The sequence below is a fragment of the Acomys minous genome (assembly GCF_964271855.1).
Source record: "Acomys minous genome assembly, chromosome: 4".
Classification (NCBI taxonomy): domain Eukaryota; kingdom Metazoa; phylum Chordata; class Mammalia; order Rodentia; family Muridae; genus Acomys; species Acomys minous.
The window spans coordinates 10,943,235-10,963,766 of NC_140486.1; the positions used below are offsets into that span (position 1 = coordinate 10,943,235).

General features: G+C 44.7%; 1 protein-coding gene across 1 annotated transcript in view; it reads right to left on the reverse strand.

Annotated features, from left to right (window-relative positions):
• The window catches only part of PSTPIP2 (proline-serine-threonine phosphatase interacting protein 2), a 73,374-nt gene continuing 52,842 nt past the window's right edge, over positions 1 to 20,532 (reverse strand). The window contains exons 6-15 of the mRNA XM_084778397.1: positions 17,133 to 17,195; positions 13,282 to 13,380; positions 12,288 to 12,333; positions 12,047 to 12,126; positions 10,466 to 10,564; positions 9,128 to 9,224; positions 7,843 to 7,924; positions 5,765 to 5,799; positions 4,253 to 4,313; positions 1 to 1,936 (exon numbers count right to left, since the gene is read on the reverse strand). Coding sequence (XP_084634523.1) covers positions 4,264 to 4,313; positions 5,765 to 5,799; positions 7,843 to 7,924; positions 9,128 to 9,224; positions 10,466 to 10,564; positions 12,047 to 12,126; positions 12,288 to 12,333; positions 13,282 to 13,380; positions 17,133 to 17,195 — 651 coding nt within the window. The 3' untranslated portion in view covers positions 1 to 1,936; positions 4,253 to 4,263. The remainder of the gene's footprint in view (positions 1,937 to 4,252; positions 4,314 to 5,764; positions 5,800 to 7,842; positions 7,925 to 9,127; positions 9,225 to 10,465; positions 10,565 to 12,046; positions 12,127 to 12,287; positions 12,334 to 13,281; positions 13,381 to 17,132; positions 17,196 to 20,532) is intronic.

The following is a 20,532-nucleotide window of genomic DNA, read 5'->3' on the forward strand; positions in this document are numbered from 1 at the left end:
TAAATGCCAAATCATCAGGAACTTTTATTTTACTTCATGTCAAGCAGAAACAAAGCAATAAAATTAATATTATTTTATAATCATGAAACACACTTATATCAGTTATGCTGATAGACAGAAACCATAAATCACTGAAGACTAACAATAAATAATATACTTAAACACAGAATGTCCTGTGTGCAGCAGACAGTCTCCTGAGGCTGTGCAGTTTGGGGAAGTCAATGGACCTTTGCAAACCTGAGTTTCTTAAAAGGATGCCCAACTTATGCAAATTTCCTGTCATGGCAAGAAGCTGCCATGGCCAGGAGCATCTTGTATTAAGAGGGGACATAATCCACCTTTTTGTGGGTGCAGGGGTTGAGGTGGCTTCTGACCATGTACCCAGGCTGGTCTCAAACTCACGACCTTCCTGTCTCAGGCTCTAGCATGCTGGGATTGCAGGCAGTCACCACCATGCTGGCTTTCAGTCTTATTTTAATCAGTTGGTCCTGGGAAAGCCACAGCACAGAGGACAGGAACATGCTTGTCCTCTGCAGTGACACAGACATGTACAGCCAAATGAGAACCAGGCCAGGGACTTTGTCACAACTAAAGTGTCCACTGCCTCGGGTGTAAATGCCATGTAAATAGCATGGTCTCCCTGCCGTATGTGGGTGACAAAGGGAGAAACATATATTTGTAAAGGAGCAAGAAAGCCTCTTTAACTGTTTCAAAGCATGGCCAGGGATTCTCTGTAAAGACCTGAGACTGAAGATGGGTTTTGAGGCTCTCAATTCTTTTGAAGAATAGTTAAAATTACACATTTCTTTGAATCTTTTTTTTCCCAACTTTACTGCCTCAAAACCAAATGAGGTTGGCCATCTATCTCTGTCACAACTTAATTGGCAACTCCTCATCATACCTTCCTAAATACATATAAGTGTATATTTCACATCCATGGCCTCATAGATTAAATATGCTCTGCACTGTGGTTCATTCAATACACAGCATTTTTTACAAAAATAATTCTGACACTTAAATCCTAGTAATTTTACTAGCTGAAAAACTATTGGCCAAATGCCTTTTTAAAATGTGTGTGTGTGTGTGTGTGTGTGTGTGTGTGTGTGTGTGTGTACGTACGTATGTTTGTTAGGTTAATCATACTATGTGCATGCTACAGTACATGTGTGGAGGCCAGAGGCCAACTCCACAGTGGGTTGCCCCCTTACACCCTTATGTGGGTCTCAGTGATGGAGCTCACGTCCTCAGGTTTGCACAGGAACCTTTACTCCCTAATCGAGCCTGATTGTCCCTTCTTTAACTTGAACACCAGCATGGCAGCCTCACAAAGGGCTAGAAGTACAGTACTGTGCAACAAACTTACGCTCTGGGTCTGGCTCTGTCTCTCACTGATGTCAGAATTATAAGGAAACTGACCTCCCACCGCTGGGTCTTGCTTCCCCACGTGTAAAACGAGCAGGTGCAGTCGGATGCTTCTAAGTCTTTCAGCCAACAACAAAGGCAATTTTAAGCATTGCACCACTGACAGAGGGTGCTGCTGTTTCTGTGGTTTTACTTCCCGTAGCCCAAGGAACATCTTAGGAAGCTGGCACCATCCTCTGCAGCCCTGCTCAAGCCAACACTCAGAATCCAGAGCAGCCTTACTTCCCCGACAGGAAACAACACTCATAACCTTAGTAACTAGCGAGGAAATAATAACTCTTCCTTCTGGGGCAGTATGTAAACTGAGAAGAAAAACAACAAAAACAAAACAGACCTCTGCAGAATTCTACTTGGCTAGGTTGAGTCGAATGTCTACTATAAATTTAAAATATCAAAAAAAAAATTTTTTTTTTCCGAACAAGGGTTCACACCGAAGTCTTCACGATTGACACGATTTGGTTGGTTATGGATTGTGCTGCTCTCGGGGCCTCTCGTCACGTCACAGAAGCAGTAGCTGGGGAAAGAAAATAGCAAAGACATTTCATCCAAATGGCCTGTTCGTGCCAGCTTAGGAGTCAGGGGAGACAACGAGGAGAGAGCCACAGTCACCACCGAAGTTCTTCCTGGTAATAACATGTGCGCTGATATTTTTGATTCACGTGCTTTTAATTCAAAAACAATAATCTGGCCGGGCGTGGTGGCACACGCCTTTAATCCCAGCACTCGGGAGGCAGGGGCAGGTGGATTGCTGTGAGTTCGAGGCAGCCTGGACTACAAAGTGAGTCCAGGACAGTCAAGGCTACACAGAGAAACCCTATCTCGAAAAACCAAAAAAACAAAACAAAACAATAATCTGTATTTATTAAGCATGTTAGAATTAAAAACAGGAATAGTAGCTGGGTGGTGGTGGTACACGCCTTTAATCCCAGCATTTGGGGAGGCAGAGGTAGACAGATCTCTGTGGAGTGGAGGCCAGCCTGGTCTACAAAGCAAGTCCAAGACAGCCAAGACTACACAGAGAAACCTTGTCTTGGAAAAAAGAGAGAGAGAGAGCTAAATTCAGTTCTCAATACCCATCTCAGGCAGCTCAGAGCTACCTGTATAACTCCAGCGTCTGGGGCTCCATCACCATCTCCTGGACTCTGCAGGAGGGAGGGAGGGTGGGAGCTTTTAAATTTCTCTGAAATTCAATCAGTCATACATGAATATACCGAGCCCCTGTTCACTGAGCTGGTGCACTCATTAAAATTATACAGTTTGAGAGAGACTACTCATTAAATATATAGGCATTAGCATCCTGCATTCACACATCAGATTCCTGGACTTAGGGAACTAGCGATCTGTATCAAATGCTAGTCTTAAACCTGTAGCACATGTGCTTTATGCAGCTGTGAGCAGGAAACAAAGAGGTAATGTGTACATTATATATAAATATATATGTACATATACATATATATATTACCATTCAGTTCCTGGGGCTGCCAATGCTCTGTCCCTCAGCCATCACTGGTACTGTGGTCCAGAGAGTAGATCTGCCTGATAAGTGATTCACTTACCATGTCCCTGCCTTGCCTCTAATCAGGGCTCTGAGAAAGAGGCAGCCTTATAAAGAAGAAATTAGGATACATTGTAAAGACTACCGTTTATATAATATTACATTTATACCTAGCTAGAGAATGGAAAAATGTATGCCTTCACTTTCAATCTCTTTTATAGCAAAGTTACTCACATCTTAAACATATTGATGAAGCGATTTAAGGTAATACATTTAACAGAAAATGACACCCACTAGTTATTCTATTTGAGACAACTTGGCTGTTGTCCTGTGTCGCTAACTTGGGATAAGTCGGCAATGGTTTGGGGGTCTGTGGCGAGGTTTGGTATGCTAACCTCCTGGTGCTTTTCGGTGGGAAGAACGCTAGACTAACAAATTGCCAGAGGGCACTGAGAAAACCTGTTTTGCTTCATAATAACTGACAGTAAATGTCATCATCACCAGGAAGCGCAGAAGTGACTTTTCCAGGTCTGCCACGACTTCCTGCTTCCATCCACTTACTCTCCCTGTTGATCCCAGAAGCATTTGAGAGCAAAAATGCAAATGGCCCAACTCTTCAATAGAGTTTTTATCAAAGAAGTAAGACTGTCTCATGATAGACAAATGAGTAGGTAAGACCAACCAGGAAGGAAAATATTTACTTGGGAACAGATCCCCCCTTTTTCTTCCTGATATAATCCCTATACAATTACATGTCAGGCTCCTCCCCACTGGGCAAGACGTACAACATACAAGCAGTTTCATCTTTTGTCTTTCATCTTTTGTCTTCTGAAGTATTTTTCACAATGGGAAAGTGTGCCAAGTGGCCGAGTGTCCGGAGAACCAGCCACCGTGTGGTCCTCTTTGCGGCTGCAGTTGGTTAGGAGTGTTGAGTTCTCCCCCAAGAATCCTTGTGATTTCTTGTCCAGATTACAACCTGGTACAGATGACTCCCATGATCCCCTTCTGTATTTGGTGCCTGTGGTACCATTTACATAGTTTCCACTGATTTCAAGGAATAAAAGACTGATGACCTTGTGTTTTGCTTCTGAAGACGCTGATATGGAGGTGTGTGAAAGCTACAAAAAGGGCTAAGCAAATAAAGTCATAAGATAATGAAAAAATGATGGAGAAATGCCCTTATTCCAACAGGCTTCCAGTCAGCCTGCCAGTTGTAATAGAGCCTGAAGGGATGCTGTGCACCACCAGGACGTGGTCCTGGCTTCTTGGTGATGGAGATCTGAAATGCAAATCACCCAGGGAGCAAGGGCTTACAGGAAGATTAAAGACTCTTACCGCCACTCCTGTTACTGATAGAGCAAACTGTAGTCTTCAACCAAAGAATAATCAGGGTCATCTGCAAAGGGAAGAACACGGGACAGAATTAAGCTAACCATTTTTTCTTGATAAGACTTCAGCCTGGTGGTTCTCAGCCTGTGGGCTGCAACCCCCACAGGGGCCACATATCAGATATTTACAATTCATGACAGTAGCAAAATTACAGTTATGAAGTAGCAACAAAATAATTTTATGGTTGAGGGGTGTCCATCACAACACGAGGAGCTGTATTAAAGGTCGAAGCGTTAGGAAGGTTGAGAACCACTGCTTTAACCCTTTTCAAGTGAAAGCATTCCACCTCAAGATTCAGGCAACTTGCCTTTCTATAACGACTAAATACATCAAAACACAAAATATGGGCACCAAAGTTTATGTTGGTAGTCATGACTACAAATCAGAGAACATTCTAGAAATCACTATTTGGACTTCTTTGCCCTTTTTTGTTCATGTCCAACATTAGCATCCACAGTAAAGTCATCATCAAAACTGTACAAAAATGAAGTCATACATTCTTAAGTGGTAATTATAAGGAAACAAGAAATAAAATAACAAATATTACTTAAATATATTTTTCAATCACTATTTTTTTAAATCTTTAATATTTATTTATTGTGTGTGTCTGTGTTCAAGTGCTCAGCACACATATGGGAGTCAAAGGTCACTGGTGAGAGTTTCTCTCCTTCCAGCATGCGGGTTCTAGGCATTGAACTCAGGCTGCCAGACCTGATGGCAAGCACCTTTACCCGCTGAACCATCTTGCTGCCCTAGAGTTTTTAACACTCATTATAGGTTTACTGAGATGCCAAATCAACCTAGGCTGACTCTTGCCTCATTCCCCTCTGAGCAGAGTCACTCAGTTTCTGCCTGCAGTGGTAAGTCTGTGAGCACCTGTGATGCATCGAATACTACGCTAGGGGCTGGAAATGACAGGAGAAGGCCAAAAGCTCCTCTTCAAAGGTGTTGTAAGTAACCAAGGAACACAACTGACAAAAACAAAAAAACAAAAAAAACTTTGCTATGTGTGGCTCTCTCTGAGGTACGCAGAGGAAAAAGGAGATCATGTGACCGGCAAACAATTGCTTCTGAGGCAGTGCTAAAATTAAAGGCTGGAGAGTGAGACCCTGTCTCAAAAAGAAAAGTCTTGTAATAAATATTCAAATATAGGTGTACTCTCTTAGCAACTGGATCCTATTGGGCATGTCCAACCTGCCACCAATGGGCCACATGCAGCCCAAGATAGCTATGAATGTGGCCCAACACAGACTCAAAACACTGAGACATTTTTTTTGTTTGCTTGTTTCTTTTGGTAATTCGACTGTAATATCCTCAAGCATAAGTTCATTAGATGACAGAGCCATGTCCCGGTGTCAACAAGTCAGACTTGCCTGGTTCTGATTTTCCTATTCTAGCCATGCAATCTCTAAGAACACCTGACCTAATCATTCCCAGAGGCTCTTCCTGGTCGCATACCTGGTAAACGTTTAGGAGCTGGGAGAGGTCCTCTCCTGTAAGATAGGAAAATCAGTCTTATTATTTTTATAACGTTCTACCTCATGCTACAAACACAGCATACTGCAATCAGCTGGCTTCTATCCTAGAGAGTCAAGGAGGCTCAGATGAGGCAAAGGATTTGCAGCTCTGACTCGCAGCAACCCAAAGGGCAGGCACATAGGATGCGCAGCCAGGATACAGGGCTCTGCCCAGGCTCTGCTGGGGGCATTTCACCTCAGTTGGTGGAACAAAACTGACTGATCTCCTGGAGTGCTGGAATCTTTGTGCGTACAGTGAGAAACAGCTCCCACCTCTCTGTGAGAATTAAGTCAGCTAATTCATACTAACTATTCTGGACGGTCCTTATAATAGGCACTACACACTGTTTCCTCCCAAACACTCTCCACTATCCCTAACACGGGATGGGAAGCAGATGAGATCCTCCCCAGCCCCCACCCCCACCATTGGCTTTGTGTGAGATAGAAGTTTCTTTTCCCCCTCCAAGCCCTTTACATCAGGAGCAGCACATTTTCCATGCAATGGGCCCAATAGCAGTGGCTTAGCCCTGCTGGCCACAGCATCTCTGGTGTACCTCCACTCAGGTCTAGTGGGAAACAGCCAGACAAAAAGCATGATCCACCTGCCCCAATGAATTTGAATTTCATATCATTTTCACATCATTAAAGGGTATCCTTCTGATGTTTTTCCAAGCATTTAAAAATATAAGCCAGGGCTGGGGGGAAGGGTCAGAGGTTAAGGGTACTTGCTACTCTTTCAGGAAACCCAAGTTCAGGTCCCAGTATCCACACAGGGAAACTCACAACTGTGGGAAGGAATGGAAGCTTTGTCACGGTGAAAGCAGTCTTGGCAGGCTTTGCCCTTGGACACACCACAGATACTCCCTGAGATTAACCTTGAGATAGACTGGGTGGAGCCATCCTGGGCCTGGAATTCAGGAAGGCAACCTGGGGACTCCACCTGGACTATTGTGTTTCTAATCTACCCTCAATGGGAGAGGGAGACCACCCCTTGCACGTGACCGACAGGCAGACTTGAGCACACTTGGATCGGAAAAAATATCAGCGAACAGGCCAGACCAGCGCACAGACCAGAGACACCTAGGGACCCGTCCCATGGAACGGATACCAGAAGGTTCACTCTTTTTTCTCTTTAACCTTTTTTCCCTCTTGTGCAAGCTAGTCGGTTTGTATAATAAGGTTTAATTGTTAGGAAACAGCCAACACACAACCACCTGTAACTCCAGTTCCAGGGAATCTGATGCCCTCTTGTGGCCTCTATGGATATTCACATATATACAGCATGCAACAACGTAGACAAACTCACATGCACATAAATAAAAATAAATTTTAAAAAATGTAAGCTAAGTGTGATAGCTCATGCCTGTAACCCTAGCACTCAAGTGCTGGGGTAGAAAGATCTCTGTGAGTTTAAGGCTAGCCTGGGCTACAGAGTGAGACCCTGTCTCAAACAGAGAGACAGAGACAGAGAAAAAAAGAGAAAGAAAGACAGACAGACAGAGACAGAGTCACAGACACAGAGACACAGAGAGAGAAGAGATCAGATATGACCTTTCGTGGGGCATAGCTTGCTTATTCTTGTTTTCTACCAGCTATAGGACGATATAGAATTCATAAAAGAGTAAAAATGTTGTATTAAGTACACTATAGTACCCCAAAGCCCACAACAAATAAAAGCTATATAATATTTGTTCTAAAAATGCTATTTCAAAAAACTTAAGTTTCCACCAGGTTATGGCGGCACACGCCTTTAATCCCAGTACTTGGGGACCAGAGGGATCTTTGTGAGCTTGAGGGTAGCCTGGTCTACAGAGTGAGTTCCAGGACAGTCAGGGCTACACAAAGAAAAACTTGTCTCAGAAAACAACAACAACTAAGTTTCCTTACTAGGTAAAATACACAAATTTTGTCAATTAAAAATGAAAAGTAATGTCTTAGATCATTAATAATATAAACACTCATTAAAAAAATTTTTTTTCACATAAAATGCTTTTAGTCACAAAGGCAGCCGGTTATTACCTTGCTAGATTGGGCCCTGGAGTCTTTCCTGGTGGAGCTGCATTCCGCTGAGGAGAGTAGAAATTCTCGTACATGATGGGTGCTACAATTGTTGAGACATAAGACATTGGGAACAGATAAGGGCTGGAGCTGCTGCGCAGGGGGTAGAGGGCTTGCCCAGCATGCACAAAGGCCTGGGTCCACCACCCAGCGCTATGCTAGACAGGCCTGGGTGCATGCGCCTGTTCCAATGCTACGCTAGACGGGCCTGGGTGCTTGCATCCATCCCTCGGTACTTAGGAGGAGGTGGCAAAAAGATCTAGAACTCAACGTCATCCTCAGCGGTACAGCAAGTTTAAGGCTAGCCTAGTATACATGAGACCCTGTCTCAGAAACAAGTAGAGAGACCTAGAATGGCCCGCAAGAGTCTGTGTATGACTGTCTCCAGCTGACGGAAGATGACAGTCCATTTAAGGAACATAACCCAAGCTGGGCATCCCAGCACTCGGGAAGCAGAGGCAGGCAGATGTCTGTGAGTTCGAGTGCAAGGCCAGCCTGGTCTACAGAATGAGTCCAGGACAGCCAAGGCAACACACACAAAAAAAACCTGTCTCAGGGGAAAAAAAGATTTATACGTTTAAAAAAAATCTTAAAAAACATAATAAAAAGGGAAATAAAGTGGAGCAAGAAAACTGAGGGTTTTGGTTTTGGGTTTTGGTTTTTGGTTTTTTGAGACATGGTTTCTCCATGTAGCTTTGACTATCCTGGACTTGCTTTTGTAGACCAGGCTGGCCTTGAATTCACAGCAGTCAACCTGCCTCTGCCTCCCAAGTACTGGGATTAAAGGCATGCACCACTACTGCCCCACAGAAACTGAGTTTTTAAGGCCAGCCTGGTCTACAGAGGGAGTTCCAGACAGCCAAGACTACCCAGAGAAACCTTGTCTGGGGTAAAAAAAAAAAAAAAAAAAAAAGTACAACCCAGTATGAACATACCAGGAAAGGTCAGTGGAGGCATGCTCTGGTCTCTCCCTCTTTCACATCCTACCTGTAAGATGAAGTCTGCTCTGCCACTCTCTACCATAATGTGCTGCCTTGCTACAGCCTCGAAAGCAATGGCATCAGTGACTGGACTAAAGCCTCAAAAACTGTGGCCAAGATAAACCCTTCTCTTGTCAGCCAATTTACATCAGGTATTTGCTACAGCAGCAAATGCTGAGTACCACAGAAAGTGTCCTCTGTGACATATGACAAGAAAGAGCAATACTGTTGCTTATCGGCCCTGCCCACCGTGCGACCCAACTCACCTGGTGGAGTCTGCCCAGTTTTACGCTGGTTCACAAAGTACTGGATATCCTTCTCAATGCTGCACATTTCTAAACTCTTACGGACTTGTTCATACATCTGATAAAAACAAGATAAGGCGTTATGTAGAAGTTTACTGGTGATAGCTTCGGCACCACTCTATATAAAAGGAACTCTCATGAACAACTGGCTCTTTTGCAACTTTTGTGTTGAAAGCAGAAAACACCCCCAAGTTCAAGACTCATAAGGGAACCTTCTTAGTGCATTTATGCTATTGCCTTTTTTAAATTAAAAAAAAAAAATTAAGATACAAGGAAATGTTTTTTTCTGGCCAGACCAAAACTCTGGTTACCTTTTTTTTTTTTTTTAAATATTGATGAGACTAAGAAACTACATGCCAAGTCTCCATGACTAAGTCCCAATGCCATACACAAACACAAACACAACTTCTTAACTCGAGGATAACTTCTTCCATTGGAATCTATGTTTTTTCTGGACATCTGATCATTCTTTTTTTTTAATTTTTAAAAATTTTATTAATGTATTCAGATTACAACTCAATTGTTATCCCATCACTTGTATCCTCCCATTCCTCCTTCCCTCCCGCTTTCACCCCATTCCCCTCCCCTAGGTCTATGACCCAGGGGGACCTCCTCCCCCACTATATGGTCACAGGCTATCAAGTCTCATCTTGGCATCTTATCATTCTTTTTTGTTCTGTTTTGTTGTTTTGAGACAGTTTCTCTGTGTGGCCCTGGCTGTCCTGGACTAACTTTGTAGACCAGATTGACCTCAAACTTACAGAGCTCTGCCTACCTGTGCCTCCCCGAGTGCTGGGATTACAGCCGTGCGCCACCGCGCCTGACTCTGGTTACTCTTCTACAGCCAACGCTCCATAATAATGAGCGGAGCTATTTCCTAGCAAAGGCTGTGATAACCTGGTCTGCTGTCTGGTATCTAGGGACCCAGCTACTACGGCTGTGCACAAGTTAACTCTGGATAAGCGCATGAGGACACTGAAGCATGACCTCATCCCGCAGTGGCCACCAGCCTGGGCATGGCTCAGTGCACTAATACTTGGCTCAGGGTTAAGTGATGGAGCTACACTAGAGCTGTCTTTGGCACTTCCACACGTCCATATTCGGGTTTCTGCCCTCTATCCCTAGCTCGCAGTTTCTTAGAGAGTCATGGCGGTAAAATGGACCAGGAGTGGCGCAGGTGAAAGCAGTGTTTACGTCGCTATCTCTCCGTACCTCAGGCAGAAGCAGGGAGAGGGGAAAGGATCGCTCTGGTGATTCGGATATGCAGAGCACAATACTCCCCGGGGGCTCCCAACTTACCTCATCACTTGTGACACATTGCTGTGACAGCTGATTCATGTGTAACCACAACGCATTCCGGAAGAAATTGATTCGTTCACATTCCTGAGCCTCAAGCACCTACAGAAAAACAGTTGCATGCTCATGCATATGTAAAGAAGGGCATCTATTTAGACTGGCTATGACCTAAACACTTGTAACCTACGTGGAGGGGTATAGTTAAAAAAAAAGAAAGAAAGCAGAAGAAAGTGCTTAGTGTGAACATTAGCATCCCATAATATCTAATTGTACATATAAATAAAAAAGATTCATCCAGGCGTGGTGGCGCACACCTTTAATCCCAGCACTCCAGAGGCAGAGGCAGGCGGATCACTGTGAGTTCGAGGCCAGTCTAGTCTACAAAGCAAGTCCAGGACAGCCAAGGCTACACAGAGAAAGCCTGTCTCGGAAAACAACAACAACAACAACAACAACAAGATATTCATCAAATAAGGCCAATCAAATAAGATAAATAAAAAAGATTTAAAAATTTTAAAAAGTCACACCAGCACAGTGGTGCACACCTGTAATCCCAGCGCACTCGGGAAGGCTGAGGCAGGTAGATCTCTGTCAGTTTGAGGCCAGCCTGGTCTACAAAGAGAGTCCAGGACAGCCAAGGCTACACAGAGAAATCTTGTCTCAAAACACAAACAAACAAACAAAACAAAAAACAAAAAAGTTGAAAACTTTTTAAAAAGTCACCACAGTTGGTTTGGGGGTATTAGGCTTGCCTGGCATGTATAACCCTGATCACCAGCACCACAGAAAGGAAAAGGAAAGCACAAAGTCCCCCTGGACCACACATCAACGGCATCCCTAGTACCCATGAGAGAGGAAAGAGCAGGTGTCAAGAAGCAGCCTGTAAGCCGAGGGCTTTCAAACAACATCCAAAAAAGCATGGCTAGGGCAGAAAACATATCTCAGTGGTAGAGAATGTGCAAGTGTGAGGCCCTAAGGTTGATTCCTCACATGCGTGTACACACACACACACACACACACACACGCGCACATGCACATGGGAAGGGGGGACCAGGGAGGGGGGACAAAGAGAGAAAGAGGGAGCGTGTGTGTTCGTGGCCACAAGGGGAGGAGAGACTGTAGCAAAGGTGTAAAGAAAGGCCGGCTGGACAGAGTTAGAAAGCTGAGGAACTTTGCAGGTTGTGTCTTTTGTTTCCTCTTGAAAATTAAAGAGTCCTGTGTATCCCCCTTAGAAGCTGGGAAGTACAGACAAGACTCCGAGAGTAGCTACAGTGCCCAGCCCAGCATTTACTGACTCAGCTGCTCCATGCCTTCACTAACCAGATACTACACTAAAGCTTTGGACTGAGCTGGACAGGAGGCAGAAAGATGAGGATGAGAGGAAATTATTCCAACCCCTTCTGTCCTTCGCTTAAACACTCGATTTCTAACTCCCCCTCACACTCAGCCACCGAATGAGACACGAGGTGCCTAAATGAAAGCAGATGGACGGCCTCTCAGGTTCTAGAAGGTGCCCCGGCCCCAAGCTGCTTCCAGTCCCAGGTGCCTACCAGCCCCAAGCCGCTTCCGGTCCCAGGTGCCTACCTCGCACGCCTTGATGTGCTCGCTCTGCCAGTCTTCTCGGACCTTCTCCAGCATGTTGACGTGCAGCATGTACGACTTGTCTGTGACGGGGGAGCGGGGAGCTAGAGTTAGGAACGAGGCAAGCCTGATCGATCAAAGCTGTTCCCTCCCGATGCCGGTTCATACCACAAATTCAGAATAATGTCGGCAGCCCCCCCCCCCCAACCGGCCCTCCCCATCTATCTGAGCACCTTGCCCTCACCTGAATCCTCTACTGCGGTCTTTGAAGTAGCCAGTTTCACAAAAAGCTGTGAGGACCAAAACCAGAAAGAAATTAGGAAAATTGACCCAGGCTTCCATGAGCAAACACATGTAAAAGCAACAACAGTGGAGAGGTAAGGTCTGGTGCAAGCCCTATTTACATGCCCACTCAGAAACAAATCTTTAATCTTCTCATCAGAAAATAGCTACCCCTAATCTTCCTAGAGATACATTTCCCATCCTCAAGTTGTGGATAATATTATATTCAGATTATATATTTTTATTTTTCTTATTATTATTTTGTGTGTGTTTGAGTGTTTTGCTTACATGTATGTCTGTGTGCTACATTCATGCCTGGTGTCCGCAGAGGCCAGAAGTGGCTGTCATATACCCTAGAACTGAAGATGTAGATGGTTGTGCGTTGCCACATGGGTGCTGGAAATCAGGTCCTCTGGAAGAGGAGTCAGTGCTCTTAATTGCGGAGCCATCGCTCCAGTCATATTATTAAAATTAGTGTTTACTTTATTAATAGTATCATCCCAGCCCACACTACTAAACATGTGATTCTTGCCCTCAAGAAGCATGCTGTCAACAAAGAATACAGGAGCTGAGTTTTGAGGACACTAAAGAGGAAAAAAAAAAAATTAAGCCTCTTATTCCAGCCACTGTTCCCCAATAGTGTCTCTGGTGCTTTCCCCGACCTGAGAACCTTACAAGGACTTTTTCTGGTTCTGAGGAGGACAGAGACTTGGGATCCCAGAGACTTGGGATACAAACCTTTAAAAAAATAATTTAAGATTGTTCTGTTAGCTTCGTCTTTATTTTTTCTAGATGGGGTTTCACAATGCAGCCCATCTGGCACTGAACTAATGACTCTCCTGCCTCAAACCCCTGAGAACTACAATGATGCCATGCCCATCACTCCAGCCCTTAGTTGGCTTTAAACTGACATGAGTGAGGCTCCAACTCTTCGGGATGCAGGCCACACTAGGTACCTTTTCCTGCTGCCTCGGGTTGGCCACATTGGCGCTGCGGTGAACCGCCTGCTCCGCCTCGTCCTTGTCCCGGCATTTCTGCTCATAATTCTTCTTGGCCTTTGTCACAAACAGAGGAGGGAGACGGGTGAGCAGGGCATAAAGCCTGAAGATCAGCTGACCCAGAGCTCCAGGCAGGTGTCCGGGCTCACCAACAGAGCTCTGGTTGGTGCTGGAGTCACCGCAGACATCAGGCACTCAGAGGCAAGGTGCCCTTTTCACTGCTGTTTCCGGAGTTTCTCTAGTTCTAGCTCTTTTCCAAACTACTCACGGAGTGGACCCTGCCCAAAGGACGTAATAACTGCCATCGCTGGCACAGAGCACCTGAGCTCAAAAGACTAAGAAATGGGATTTGAAATGTATATAACTGATTTTTAAAATCATTTTTCTTCATTCTTGAAATTTTCATAAATGATAATATGAAATATCATCATATCCACCCCATGTATATAATTTCTAAGACATGTAACCTGATGTTTATGTAACATTCATAATCATAGAGTCTATGTGCAATCACCTGGTCACTGGAATCAATTCCCTCTCATTCTAAACAAACATGGGCATGCTAGAGTCCCCAGCCGCTGAATGGATGAAAGCAATCAACAGGTCGCAGCATCAGGATGCTGGACGTTAGAATTACCTGACGGGGACTGCAAAAGTGTTCAGCAAACAGCCACATGCTGAAACACACCAAAGCAAAACAGCACGGCAAAGATAGAGAAAAGCAAGGCAAAGAAATGGAAGCTAAAAGGATCCCAAGAGGACATCTCAGACTGAAACACAGTTTAAACACACAAAAGCACATGAAGAACAGAAGAGACAGAGAGCAAAGGTCACCCGCTGGGACAGAGACCGTATTCGGTATTTTCTCATTGCTGGGATCAAAGGAAGCTTGTCCCAGGAAGGGTATGCCTCAGCTCACGGTCCATCACGGCAGGAAGGGGTGGAGGAGCTCATGACTACGAAACATGGGACTCTCCACGGTGCAGTGGCTTGGACCAGGAGGTAGAGAAGGGGAAATCCTGGCGTTCAACTGGCTTTTCCTTTTTCCCTTTTTTTATTCAGACTCAGAGGCGAGGGCATACGATGGTATCACCATGTTCAGGACAAGACTTTTGTTTTTTCTTTACTTTCTTTCCTTTTTTTTTTTTTTTCTATTTTGATTTTTTGAAACAGGGTTTCTCTATGTAGTCTTGGCTGTCCTGGAACACATCTGCAGAAGACCAGGCTGGCCTCAGACTCATAGAGATCTGCCTGCCTCAGTATCCCAACTGCTGAGATCAAAGGTGTACACCACCACAGCCTGGCTATGGAACTTTCTCTCTTTCTTTCTTTCTTTTTTTGGGGGGGAAATGGGTTCAAGACAGGGTTTCTCTGTGTAGCCTTAGCTGTCCTGAACTCTCTTTATAGACCATGTTGGCCTCAAACTCACAGAGATCCACCTGCCTCTGCCTCCCAAGTGCCGGGATTAAAGACATGCACCCTACCCCTGGCTTTTGGAACTTTGATGAACTAATGAACTGTGATGTGAAATAAACCTTCTTTCCTCAGGTTATTTTATCAGAGTGTTTTATCCTAGAAAGAACAGAAACTATAACAAGGGGAGGGAAAACTCAAATCCAATTTTTCAAAATTACTTTGAAATTTTCCCTCACATTTCCTAAGTTAGGGCTAGAGAGATGGCTCGGTAGCTAAGAACAACTGTCTGCTCTTTCAGAGGTCCTGAGTTCATTTCCCAGCAACCACATGGTCCCTCACAACCATCTATACTGGAATCTGATGCCCTCTTCTGGCATGCAGATACACATGCAGATAGAGCACTCATATACATAAAATAAATAAATAAATAAATCTTTAAAAAATTTTTCCTAGCCAAACATGGTGGTGCACATCTTTAATCCCGGCACTTGGGAGGCAGAGGCAGGCGGATCTCTGTGAGTTCGAGGCCAGCCTAGTCTACAAAGTGAGCAGGGCAACTAGGACTACAAGAGAAATCTTGTCTCGAAAACCAAAACAAACAAACAAACAAAAAAATCTTTTTTCCTAAATTATTTTTCTAGTGGAAGAAAAAGGAAATTAACAATAATTTTTTGCTTTGCTTTGGTCAAGCTTAACCCCAAACGCACCAGTGTTCAGAGATAATACTGCAGGAAGTGACTGGGCCATTGTGCTCTGACTTCATCTCGGTAATCCATTAATGGGATCCTAATCACATAGGCTGTTGGAAGGTGGTAGAAACTTGGAGGTGGCACCAGGTCCTCTGGGTTGCTCTGGTCCTGGCCCCTCCCCCTGTGCCCTTGCTTCCCAGGCAGCTCTGTTCTACCATCCACACTGCACCATGATGCTCCACCTCCCTTCAGGAGCAAGCAGCCATAGACAGAAACCTCTGGAGCTGGGAACCACAGCAGACCTTTCTTCCTTTTCAGTTGTTTTCTCTGATGTTTTCCCATAACAGAAAACTGACTAACATAATCAAACATCTAAGTATAGGTACAGGAAAAAATTAAAAGATGTATATTTGCCGGGTGTGGTGGCGCACGCCTTTAATCCCAGCACTTGGGAGGCAGAGGCAGGTGGATCACTGTGAGTTCGAGGCCAGCCTGGTCTACAAAGTGAGTCCAGGACAGCCAAGGCTATACAGAGAAACCCTGTCTCGAAAAAACAAAAAACAAACAAACAAACAAAAGATGTATATTTTCTTTAGAAGTAAGTATACTTAATTGTGAGGAAACATGTCCTAGATTTCTAAAAAAAAAAAAAAATCACATGTTCCCCAGCACTATTTCGGCACTCCATAGCCAATATTCCCTTCTGACAAAATGCTCTTACGTGGTTTCCATCAAGAAACTGAGCAAGCTGCATGTGACACCTCCCTAGTGACACTTTCAACACTGTCATAGTCACGAGTCTCCTAAGAGAAGGGTTTGTTGTACTGGGCACTAACAACCTCATGAAAAGCGTGGATGGGATCTGTCACCACATATCCCTAGCTTGCCAGGCATTGTTGGTAAGTTAAAGGAAACAAATTAAATAAGTTAAGGGAGAATTAATTAGTGTAAATAAGTTAAAGGAAAGGGGACTGTTCTAATTTTCAGATGTCTTAAAATACAAAAGGATCATTCAGTAAAATGAGCAGCAGTCAAGATTCAGAATCATCACGGGATACAAAGTTCAAATATAAGCCGGGTGTGGTGGCACACGCCTTTAATCCCAGCACTAGGGAGGCAGAGGCAGGCGGATTGCTGTGAGTTCAAGGCCGGCCTGGTCTACAAAGCGAGACCAGGACAACCAAGGCTACACAGAGAAACCCTGTCTTGAAAAACCAAAACAGAAAAAGAAAAAAAGTTCAAATACAAGATACACACACAGAGGGGGGTGCGGGTGCGGGAGGAGGCATGGACAATGTGTCGGTGGCTATACCACAAAAGAAAAGTCTGTCCCCTCCCCAGAACTGTTATCTACCCATATGTCCTTGTTAAAGAGGTGGCTTGGTGAGGCCCCTTATCCTGCTTGTGATGGCTCATTTGCTGCCCTGTGGCCCTCCCTCTCCGGTAGGAGAGAACGTTACTGGGTCCAGTCCTGGTCAGAGCTACTCTCACTAAGAAGGCAATAGGCGTGCCATGCCCAGAGGACAGACTTCTGCCCCAGCTCACCGGAAACAAAACCTCCCCGCACCCGCAAGTGTTTTCCTTAGCACCACACTGGTAAATGACATAATGAAAACATCATTTGAGTAGGAACATGTTCGTGCACAGCACAGACTTTCGGATAACGTCACTATGACAAAGACGGCAGCAGCAAGTGTGACTCACGTCCATGGTTTTCTTGAATTGAGAGTTCCTCTGTTTGTGGGCAGCATCCATTATAGTTTCTGTCTGTAAAGAGAATGCAAGCACGGTTAATAAAAACCTAAGTTACTGCTAACAGCAGCTTGTCTTGAGGGCTGAGCATTCAACATGGATTCTGGTTTGATCCTCACATCGCCCAGAAGCCAAATGGGGTGTTTTTTACTCACACTTCACAAATGAAGACAATACAGACAGAGGCTAAACGCTGCTCAAGAACTCGTAGCCGGTTCATGACACTGCTTGTCACTTAACCTGGGCACTCACACACCCGATCCTGAACACTCAAGACAAGACCAGAAACTCACTGGTCACCATGGAGTGCTTTCTTTAGTGAATCCAGAATCAAAGAACTTTGGTTTCAAGAAGGAATTTTTTTATTTTTGTTAAAATGCCGTCTGTATCTTAAAGGAGTCTTTATTTTGGAAGCTTTGCCAACACAGGAAAATGAGGAACTCAACTTCCACTCTGTGGCCCATCAATGACAAATGTTTACAAGTTGCCAGGGGGACCAAGGAAGTGTTCGTAGCACTGCCAACAGAAACTGCTCTACGGTCCTCCACATCATCTAACCCAGCAAGATAAACTGTGTAGTTCACTTGAGCACAGTTTCCTCACTGTACTTGGGATGGCTGTAAATTTATTAGTCAATTTCCTGGCTCCCAGTTACCCAGCATTTCTATGTGCAGCAGTCTCATGATCACAGCATCATTTCTGTGTAAGCACTACATCTCCACTTTCCTTATGGCAATGAGCTTTGTGAGCCCAAAGAAACAAAATCAGTATAGAGGTCTGAACAAGAAGGATCGCCATAGGCTCACGTGTTTGAATGAGTGGTCCCCAGTTGGTGGGACCGGTTTGGGAAGGACTAGGAGGTGTGGCCTTGTTGGAGGAGGCGTGTCACTGGGAGTGGGCTTTGAACCCACACCATTCCCAGCCAGCTTTCTCTTGGCCTTGTGGTGGTTGTCTCAACAGTAAGCATTCCGCTACTGCTACAGTACTGTCCTTGCCTTCCCGCTGCCATCTTTCCTGCCATGAGGCCATATATAACCTTGTAAAACTGTAAGCAATAATAAACTTTTCTTCAATGCGTTCCTTTGTTCATGGTGTCTTCACCGCAGTAGAAAAGCAACTAAGACAGTCAGCAAATAAGAAAGCTGACATAGGGGCTGGAGAGATGGCTCAGCGGTTAAGAGCACTGACTTCTCTTCCAGAGGTCATGAGTTCAATTCCCAGCAACCGCATGGTGGCTCACAACCATCTATAATGTGATCTGATGTGCATTGTATACATAATAAATAAATAAATCTTTAAAAAAAAAAAAAAAAGAAAGCTGACATAGCTGGGAGGTGGTGGTGCATGCTTTTAATCCCAGATCTGGGGAGGTAGAGGCAAGCTGATCTCTGAGTTCAAGGCCAACCTGGTCTACAGAGAGAGTCCAGGACAGCCAGGCGATTACACAGAGAAACCCTGTCTCAAATAAGCAAAACAAAACAAAACAGAAAAAAACAATGGGATACATGAAATTGCCTTATTGGATCTTCAAAGAACCCAGGATTGACCTTCTGCCTTCTCTGAAAGAGAGATACCAGGAAGCAGCTGTTCCTCTGCTAATGAGGAAGACACTGCAGACACAGTGACATGCCTCCACCATGAGTCCTACATGGGAAGATACAAGACAGATCCTGACCACAGCTTCCAGGGAGCTGAGGGGCACATAGCTGACTAGGCTTCTCTGCCAGGAAGAGTTTTACTCCTGGTTTTTAATAATTATAGCTGGTTTTTCCTAGGCTACTTGAGCAGATCAATTAGCAGTGCTGGGCTTTGCCATGGCCCTTTTAGTCCAAATATACACCTTGCTGCTTGTTGAGTTGATGGCTGCTACTACTTTATAACTGATAGCCCCATAGCTCCTTATTTATATAGTATTATATATCTTATATTATATATTATTATTATACTATATAATATAATAGTCTTCTTATCCCCAAGTTCTATATAGCATTTACTTTAAATATTTCTCAGGTGCTGAGTGGTTTTACACCACCTTTTCACTTCCCATCATCCCTCTCTGCCTTCACAAGGCACACCAGTGTTTGACAATTGTCAAGACCCTAAAAGCAGCCATTGACTGTAAGCAGACATGGGGAATTTCTGGTCCCTGGGTGACAAGCATTGCTCAAGCCCGCTCAGAGAGTTAGCGATGGCAATGTCAGATTCATCTCTATCTGCTAAATAGCCTTGACCTAAGTCTTCTTGTGTCCGTGCTGACTTCCAGGGTGACCCACTCATGGTGACCTCAGTGAATGTGACTTCTCTTGAAGATGTTTTTGGAGGAGACGTTCTTCCAGGACTCGGGTTTACTGCTCAGACCAAATCTGCTGTGAATGTGGTTTATTATTGGTGACACAGAGGGTGCAAGAACTCAACTATCTCATCTAGAAGGTGGAAGAAAGAGGAGAAAGGGAAAATGGAAGAAGAGACTTGAGAAGGGCCCAAGTAATTCTGAGGCAGATTACTGAAAATGAGATCCAAAGACCACCTCCTTGCCATGCCTACCCCCAGGAATGAGAGGCTTGCCTTTCACTACCTCAGCAGTGGCCTCTAACTGCCGGCTTTAGCATGAGGATGGTTTCCTCCAGGAGAGGTCTCACCAACCCAAATGAGCTTATATGTCTGTACCCAGCGTTCAGATGGGACCTGCCTTTGCTTATCACTGTATAATACTTGTCATACTTTATCCTGATTTTATGGTGCATCAGTCTGTCTGGCTATGTCTGTACTTAGTGGCAGGAAAACATGCCCATCTTGGTGCTCAAGAAAACACTACTTGTGGAAGTGAGCAGCTGAAACAGCTAGCCAGTCATCCTTTCCATGTCTCCTATGTCCCAGTTTACTAAAGAAATCAATTGGGGGATCCAGTTCTCATTAGATAATGACACTTGACGCCAAGCCTGATAATGTGGGTTCAATTCCCAGGACCCACACAGGGGAGAAGAGAGCAGCTCTTGCAAGGTGTCCTCTGATTTTCACATAGACACCATGGCATGTACACATAAACATCGCATGCACGTGATTGAGCACACACACACATATGCATGCACATGGAGAGAGAGAGAGAGAGAGAGAGAGAGAGAGAGAGAGAGAGGGGGGAGAGAGGAGAGAGGAGAGAGAGAAGAGGAGAGGAGAGGAGAGGAGAGGAGAGGAAAGGAGAGGAGAGCAGAAAACAGGACTAGAGTGCTGATTCTGCGCTTAAGAGCACTTTTCCCTCTTGCAAAAGATCTGGTTCAATTCCCAGCAGCCACATGGCGGCTCATAGCATTTATAGCTCCTGTTTAAGAGCATTTCCGATACCTCCTCCTAACCA